This window comes from Etheostoma spectabile, chromosome 15 (assembly GCF_008692095.1).
Source record: "Etheostoma spectabile isolate EspeVRDwgs_2016 chromosome 15, UIUC_Espe_1.0, whole genome shotgun sequence".
Taxonomy (NCBI): domain Eukaryota; kingdom Metazoa; phylum Chordata; class Actinopteri; order Perciformes; family Percidae; genus Etheostoma; species Etheostoma spectabile.
The window spans coordinates 33,078,768-33,087,869 of record NC_045747.1 but is presented as its reverse complement, the minus strand read 5'-3'; the positions used below and the strand labels follow the sequence as shown (position 1 = coordinate 33,087,869).

General features: G+C 40.3%; 1 protein-coding gene across 4 annotated transcripts in view; it reads left to right on the top strand.

Moving 5' to 3' along the window:
- Positions 1–9,102, top strand: part of tnnt1 (troponin T type 1 (skeletal, slow)) — a 20,161-nt gene that overhangs the window by 1,861 nt on the left and 9,198 nt on the right. The window contains exons 2-6 of one of the 4 annotated variants that reach the window (XM_032536912.1): positions 3,181–3,208; positions 3,549–3,556; positions 3,679–3,744; positions 5,598–5,627; positions 8,021–8,053. In XM_032536912.1, coding sequence (XP_032392803.1) covers positions 3,183–3,208; positions 3,549–3,556; positions 3,679–3,744; positions 5,598–5,627; positions 8,021–8,053 — 163 coding nt within the window. In that variant the 5' untranslated portion in view covers positions 3,181–3,182. The remainder of the gene's footprint in view (positions 1–3,180; positions 3,209–3,548; positions 3,557–3,678; positions 3,745–5,597; positions 5,628–8,020; positions 8,054–9,102) is intronic. The other 3 variants (XM_032536913.1, XM_032536915.1, XM_032536914.1) reach the window with 3 other exon arrangements.

The window sequence follows — 9,102 nt, the reverse complement described above, 5'->3', positions numbered from 1 at the left end:
ACACACACACACACACACACGTTGCCCTTGACTAAAACTAAAATAAACCCTACCAAGGCCTGAGCCTGTAGGACTTCTCTCCCAAATCCCCTGTTAGACCCCCCCCTCCCCCCGCCCCCCTTCTCTTCATGAAGCTCCAAACGGGCAGTGTCTGACTGTACCGACACAGGAGCTGAAATGAGCACCTCTCATTCATCCATCCATCATTTCTCCCCTCCGTTACTATCTCCATCAATCATGTTCTTATTCATAGGTCTTACCTCCACACACCTTTTGAGTAAGTCCTTCCCTCTGCGTTTAATATTATACTGGCAGAGCATTTATGCAAGACTATAGGCCCTAATATATATATATATATATAAATATATATATATTTGTATATACCATTATATACCATTGTCTTTTCTTAAAGAAACAGTGGATATAAACTTTTTTAGTTTGGTAAGACATCTGACAGCTGCTGCACAGTAAAAGTTTGACTACAATAGCTGGTTAGCTTATCATTCACTGGAAACAAGGAAACAGACAGCCTGGCTCTGTCCAGTGGAAACTAAACCCTCTTGATTATTTACACTTCCAGCAGTTTGGAGGAACATTGTCATTTATTTGGGGGGGTGTTTCTAATAGCCAAGTCTGTGTTTTTGGTATTAGCCAACTCCTGTGGGAGTAATCTGGCTCTTTGGATGGTGCACATGCACAAAAAAGATATATAACACAACAAAGGAAAGGGAAAAAGCCAGAAAGCATTATATGAGCACAATACATAATACGTTATAATAAAATATTGAACATAGCTGCTTAACTCAACAGAAAAGCAAGTAAAAAAACAATGTGGTTTTATGATATGAGACTATCAGATTAGTTCTTGCCGTTGTAACTCTCTGGAGCACTATTTAGTGAAGACGCTTAATAAGAAAGGAATGAAGGATGTGGAACAAGTTAAAAACTGGGAAGGCTGGAACTGCTTTATAAACCTCTATATAAACAGAAACAGAGAGAAGATTAATAACAGCGCATGGAAGATTGAAGAGTTCTTGTTGTGCAGTTGAAAGGACTGCGGGTACGCAGCTATGCCAAGCTGGCTCTGGCATGGCAAAGGGCACGACAACAGACAAGTGAGAGAGAAGCCAGAGCATTCAACAACAGTTAGCACCCTGATGAATTCAAGCACACAGTCACAGGGTCACTCTAAATTCTTCCTTACAACAGAAAGATAGAGATGGCGGAGGAGAAGGGTAAAGGGATAATAGAAGGAAATTGGGGTTTCTGATAAAGTTTATTTCCTTTTAAAATCAGACTTGAACAGAAACAGATTCTTACAAGCAACTGTTATACTCCACATAACGGAGTTAATGGGACCTTTGAGCTGTACCAAAGCACTCCAGCCAAACTGATGCCAGATTCCCTTTGGTTTATCAGTTGCTCAGTGAACATGTCAAACTGTGAACCCGGTTAAGACGAAGGTCATCTTTCACAAACCTTAAGGTTCAGTGTTTTAAACTAAATCTAATCTGTCAGAAACACCGGGACATAGAGAGAAAGGGTGAGGTCAAAAAAGGGGAGAAGGGACAGAAACTACTAGAAAGAGAGAGAAACTCTATCTCCTCTGGTGTTTCTGCGTTTAACCCTTGTCACATTCTCACCTGTTGTCGCTTCATCAATCTCCCTGCTTCCCCTGCCAGGAAGGTGTCAGTGCACAGTGCGTCTGTCTGTCTGTCTGTCTGTCAGTCCATCTGTCTGTCTGCACGTGGTTTTAATGCCAGGACAATGGCAGCATTGTGGGACCATTTATAGCTTAAAACCTTGACAGTGTGCATTGAATCTCTCAGTGCTTATCTGTCTCTTTTTCCTATCTCCAAAGTGAATAATTACAGGAGAACAGGATCTGCCACCTTTGATTTAGCAATGACAACTCAGTCATGTACTAATGCACAGCCAAGCTTGCATTTACGTCACATGGGTTGCTTGGTATTTAAAAAACATTTGTTTTTAAATGTTCTTAATCTACTAGCCAGTAACTTTTTTTATAATGTTACCAAACACATCTAATAAATTGTAGCCTTCGACACAAAGTCCAGCTGAGGCTGATGTCATTTGTTTTTCAGGCTTTTCTTATGAACCATTCATACATATAGATACAGAAAGTAAAGCACTGTAATCTGTATGCATTTGGTGAAGTTTTTGCTCAATGCAACATAAAGACTGTTGCTGCTGTATAAAAATGCTGTGAGCTGCGTAGGGAAGAGGTCGGGGTGGCTCAGTCATAAAACACAGCACTTTCAACCCTGGGAGCGGAGTTCACTTCTCAGGGAAAACAACAGACTTTCACCCAGGAAAGGCGTGTTTGTTCCTTGGGATTGTTTAAAATTCAAAGCACGGTCTGTTTCCTAAACTTAACCGGTCGTTTTAGTGTCTATAAACGTATGTTTTGCCATTGCATGTTGTCACTTTTTGTGGGCTAAACATAACTGCCACGGGCCGTGAAAGGACCGTCATCTCACGGTGCCCTAACCCTAACCCCTAACCCTAAATAAAATGTATTAAAACGTTGGAATAGGGCAGGTGTGGAGGACACCTTTCATCTAAAGTTTTAGACTCTTGCTGACCATCTTGTCCAGTGGTTCTTTTAACCCACTTTTAATACCTGTGTACCTTTTTGTATGAATTTTTAGATAACCAAACCTAGTTTTTAAGGTTTTAAAGTGTCCTCCCAAATCAGTGCTCCCCTTGTGCCTGTGCCCCTCGTAGCACCTATCCCGGGCGCTGCGTTTTAACCCCAACCTAACCTCTAACCCCTAACCCAGTAACCAGCTCAACTCAACTACTAACTGCCACTGATACGACAGACAGCTCACCAAGCTTTGGAGCCGGCATCATTTGATTAGCCGGCGCTCGCCTAATTTTGTAGGATGTCACCCAAAGTGCTGTGCATACATTTTCCTACGATATTGTACAAACCCATTCATGAGATTGCAATGTTGTCCATAAACTACAGTATGGGACAACTTCAAATTTAGAGCGAATGATGGCGCTAGACGAAGGTGAGGACATCCCTAAAAGCTGATACACTTCATCCTGAAGGGAACAACAATGTCTGTACCAAACTTCTGTTCTTCAGATGGTTCTATTCTCCTATCCATTCATGATCTTCCTGAGTTTTTTTTTTTCTCTTTATTGCAGCCATGTCAGATGTAGAAGAGGAGTACGAGTGAGTAGAGCATCTCTCAGTTGTTTATTTCAATGCAAATGCATTTTACTCCCATCTTTAAAAATATCATTTGAGTAATTGTACATTTTTATACCCAACTTGTATATCTGTTTTTGCATTCTTTCCTTTGTATTTGTTTATTTATAAATAATTTGTTCTTAATCTAATCTATCCTATTTATTATTTCATGTATATTCTGTATGTGTGCTATGTGTCTGATATTTTGCTGCTGTTGCACTGAAATTTCCCATTTTGAGATCAATAAAGTCTATGTAATCTAATCCCTGTAATGTTAACTGATGGATGTGTTTCTTTGTTCCTTTTCCTCCCATCCCTCCAGGGAGCAGGGTAAGTTGTGTCTATATTTGTCACATACTTTGTGTCTCTCACAAATACAATGATCAACATCAACAAAGCTTTTATTATGAGACATGAAACTATATTCATTTCTCTGGGTCTCCTTCTCCCAGAGGCTGAAGAGGAGCCCGAGCCTGAGGAACAGGAGGAGACTGAGCACACAGAGGAGGAGAGAGGAGGTAAGGAAGCCTCCCAGACTGCAAAGCAGTCTTACAGGACAGTTCCCGGTTGTAAAGCAAAAGTCTGGAGATAAAAACTAGTTTGGTCAAATGTGTTAAAGGACGATTCAAAGGTTTGAGAATGTGATAACATTTTTTTACAAGAGATACATGTCTTTCCTTGTTTTAAAAAAGCTCTCAAACAGCCAAGCAATTGTTCCCTGGGTTTTCACTGGCAGCTGAAATAACAGAACAGCTTAGCGAGCGGTATGAGTACTGACGGCGAAAGTGTTCCCCGCTTTCTCCGCTCTTCCAAAGTTGACTTTGACGGTCCCTGTCTATAGTCAGTGTCATTTCCTGCGCATTTGCATGAAGTTGAATCCAGGCAACTTAATGCAAATGAGGAGCAGGCGGCTTGCCACTCAAAATGTTAGGATTATGGAAATGGGGGCCCAAAAATGGCCAGTGGTGAGTTAGAGAATTTTAATAAATAAAAAGGGATACAACAAAAAGTGTCCTGAAGAAAGCAGGCAAAGTAGTACCAAAAATGCTGAGGAACCAAAAGACCAGGCATAAAAAATACAGGAAGACTGAGACAAGGGGGGTAGACATACACACACAGTGATCTGACAACAGACAAAGACAGCGCTTAGACTAAATACACAACGTAACGAGGGGGAAACAAGGGACAGGTGACGAAGAACAGCTGAAACATCAGGGCAAGGCAGACAATCACAAAGGCAAACACAAAGCAGGAAGTAAAACAAGACATGACATGGGAGGAACAGAGACTACAAAATAAAACAGGAAACTGAAGCATAACAGACACAAGGATGAAAACAGGGTAACACGCAACAGAGAACACAGGAGACAGGTAGAAACCAACCAGGAACCGGGGAATAAATGAACACAATAAAAACAGTAAAAACTATAACAGACAACTACAACCACAACAATTTGTTTTATACTGACGGTTGTCGATCTGAAATAAGGACAGATTTAGCAACTGCATAGCCAATTTATTGCTTGAAATGTTTTCAGAAACAAGTTTTGGTTAACTACTTTTGTAAAATGAGAGATTGTATTCTAAACGCAGACGGCCCCACTTGAAAGATTCGACCAATCAGGTGCAGCCATCGCGGTTGTAGGTGGGTGTGGCCTGTTTTCTTTGCTTGTCAGTGGTCAGTGAAGAGAAACCAACAATTGCTGTTGGCAAGCCCACTAGCATGCAATGTTGGGAAGCGGGACGATCCCATCTGTGAAAACAACGTGTATATGGACATGTACCATGAGTCGACTTTTGCAGAGCAGTAACCAATGAGAGGGCAAATTCCTTAAAAATTAAAACAATGTGATGTTCCTATATATAGCTTACTTTATGATATGTCTCTGTATGACTACATGAATGTTAATAGCTAGCTTTGCAGAGGGTTGCCCAGGCAGTTGGTTTTCCTTTTAGATTTTGTACATATATTTGTTTAAGTGGTAGTAGTAACTTTAGCATTGTAGCAATGACAACTAGCTGGTTGCTTGCAATATATGACGTTATTTAAACTAAACTCAACTTTTAAGTGTCAAAGTGTGTGACTGGAGTAGGAAACTTACCACATGGTTTGTGTTAGGCCGGATAGAAACTAATAGAAACGTATCTACACCAACAACAAATTCTTAGCCGAACGTGCATCATTGTGGTGACAAAATTCCGCTTGGAAGTCGCTGTGAGTGACTAAGACAGCAGAGTTGCAGTTGAAAAAAAGCTGCCTGTGGAAACCCAGTGTAACTTTGTGCGTTATGGGTGATGCTGTAATAAATCTGACCTATCAATTTCCCCTCTATCCTGCTTTCCCATTGGCTGGTTGGGCCACTGTGCTGGTACGGGCTATCAGAGCACCATGAGTACCAAGGTATGGTGACAAGCATGCCCATTACTCACACACACTGACACCATTTGACACAATTTAGGACTAGACTTTAAAACTTTTCTATTTTTGTTATTGCCACTCTTCATTCTAACCCCAACCGGCCCGTCAGACACCGCCTACCAAGAGCCTGGGTCTGACCGAGGTTTCTGCCTAAAAGGAAGTTTTTCCTCGCCACTGTCGCACTGTTGCTTGCTCTGGAAGAAAATAGAACTGTTGGGTCCTTGTAAATTCCGGAGTGTGGTCTATCTGTAAAGTGTCTTGAGATAATTCTTGTTATGAATTGATACTATAAATAAAATTGAATTGAAATTGAATTGAATTAAACCCAATGCATTGGAAAGTTGTATCTAGAAGAGGATGTAGAATTCCTGATTTGAATGAATCAAACGTAGATCGATGAGGATGAAACTGTGTGGATATTTTTTTCTGCATTGTATTTTAATAGCAACTATAAATGGTGAAATAGGTCGTCATGACTCATACAGTACCACATGCAAGGATAAAAACAGAGGCTGAGTCCTTACCACAGCAGCTGCGGGTATGATTCTGATTCAGATTCCCTCTCTCTCCCCTTCCTGTCTTCAGCTGTCATGTCAAAAAAGGCCTAAAAAATGTCCAAACAATCATTAAAAATAATGCTTAGAAACTGATAGAGTTCACTCCATCTTCACTATTTGGTGAATATAGTGGTGTACATTTTTCTCAGGAATGGTAAAGACCAAAACAAAGCGGAAAGGAAAGTGAACACTGAATATTTCAATCAATCAATCACCATGTATTTACATAGCACTTTACAATAACCAGCAGGTATCCAAAGTGCTTAGCATCAGAAACCAAGAGTAAAACAACATATCATACAATAAAAAAATGAAACATAGAAAACAGTAAAAACAGAAGAAGTTATATAGAAACAGGAGAGAGAAATTGTCTGGTATTAAAAACCACTCTTAACAAATAAGTTTTGAATTTGGACCTAAAAAGAGCTACATCTTTAATCGACCAAATATCAGGGGGTAACTTGTTCCAGAGTCTCAGGGAAGATCACCCCACCGTTTCTACCTGAACCTTGGGACTTCTTAAACCGGTTGATTTGGTTGGTTGACGCAGGGTTAAAATCTCCAACAAATACTCCGGCCATTTAAGGCTTTGAAAACAAACAACAAAATCATAAAATCAATTCCAAAATACACAGGGAGCCAATGCAGGGTGTAGAGAACAAGAGTGATGGGTGCACGTCTATGTATTTGTTAAAAAGCGAGCAGCAGCATTTTGCTGTTGAAGTTGAAGACATCAGATGGACATCTGATTCAGACCAACATAAAGAGAATTACAGTAATCCAACCTTGAACTAATAAAAGCATGAATCGCCTTTTGTAGATCATGCCTGTTAAGGAAAGGCTTAACTTTATCAGGAGACAAAGCTGGAAAAAGCTCATTCTAACAACATTACTGATCTGCTTGTCAAACGTCATGTTGCAATCAAAAGTAACCCCAAAATTTCTGACAGTTGGCTTAAGGCATGAAGCCAGGGCTCCCGAACTCAAAGCTGGACCGTTTGGCCTGCCTAAAGTACTGAAGATGATACACTCAGTTTATTATTATGACCTGACCAGAAACCTGTCTTGTCAATAATCCATATTTGCATTATGTAATAATGCATGTGCACAGAATGTTCCACAAAACTACATGTCCCTACAGCCACGCTGGGTGGTACATATTAGTGCCAGTGAAGGCTGTGGCTCTCAATGCTTGATGGGAAATTATAGTTTTAAAGAATAGTTTATTACTGTGGGAAATATTTACTTTCTTGCCGAGAGTAAGATGAGGAGATCGACACCAATCTTAGACGTATCAATCTTTTAATTTAATTTAGGGCAAGAAAGCAAATCAGCATATTTTCCAAAATGTCTAACACTTTTTTTCAAGCGTGCTGCCTATGTAGTACCAGATAGTAACTTGGGACTTCTTTCAATCATTCCACACTTCTTCTTCCTTCCTAATCTCCTCATGTCCCCCCCGCCCTTATCTTTGACTGGTTTTTCCATTCTTTTCATTTCTGCCTCTCGATCACCGGGTGTGTGAGTTTCCTCCTCCCTTCCTTTGGTTCTTTACGTCTTCATTTCTTAATTCTGAATGAATTTCATTCCCCTCTCAACTTATCTTCTAACTATTTTCATTTTCCCCTGTATACCTGTTTTTCTTTTCTTTCTTCCATACTTCCTTTCCTCATCCCATCTTCTCTAATGTTCTCTTCTACCTTTTCTATTCCCTTGCTTTCCTCATGTGTACTTTTCACCCATTAATAATGACTCCGTTGGTGCTCCATGTGTTGTTTTTGTTACCCTCCTTCCATCTTTCATTCTGTCTTCATGTAGTTGCTCCATCAGATCAAGATGCCCAGGAGGAAGGTGAGAATGGTCACAAGAGTGTAAGGCTGCAGCGTGGAGACCTCCTGTCTCATGCACCTCGTCTCATGCCCTCCTGGCTGGTGCCGTCCCCAATCTTTGACTTTTCAAAATAAAAGCTCACAAACTCTGATTTTTTAAAATAAAAGCTCACATCTGGTCCGCTATGTCTTTATACTTTGGTGTTTTGGATGTTTTTGAACTAAGTAGTATGACAATCATGCTAATTACTACAATTATTTTTTCAGCAGAGTGTATGGCTGCAGCCTAGAGACCTCCCAGATAAGCTAATCCCTTGCGTCTCATTCCCTGCTCCGGTCTCATGCCTTCCCGTCTCATACCTCTCAAAAATCATAAATCATTTAAAACTGCATCAGCGTTTAACGTTGATGTTTGTTTAAGCCATAGCCCATGAGAGGGTTTAATTTCGAGGTCCAAAAGGCGCATCACTGAAGTGTAGGCCTCCTCAAGTGTAATATTGTGATTGATACAACAACGGTTACCAAAAAATAAGTGATAATCAATCTGTATTCAATAGCAATTCGCTATTGAAATACAAAAAGAAATGACAGAATGTCCCTTCCGGTTTAATCAGTCAGACGATTGGAGCTGTAGTTTTGTAGAGACAAATAAAGAGTAAATACTTTGTAATACTGAGTAAATAAATCCCGCACATATAAACACAAAACTGCTTTGCTAGTTCCATCGTGTTGTAACTAAGACGTCTGCTAAAAAATAAAGTGATTGCCCTACTGTTTAGTTCAAAAACACCAAAGTATGAAGACATAGTGGAGCAGACGTAAGCTTTTATTTTGAAAAGTCAAAACTCTGGCATGGCACCAGCCATCCCGGGCATGAGACGGGAGCCATGTGACAGGAGGTCTCCAGGCTGCAGCCATACCCAGCTTGAAATGATGAAGGGATTAAAGGGGTTTTCTTTTTTTTGCTCAGCCCCATGTTGGTCGCTTTTTATTTACCTCAGATTAATTATCCAAAATATTGAAATTATCTACAGCCAATGGACATGGGCTTTACTTTATCAGGGATCCGCG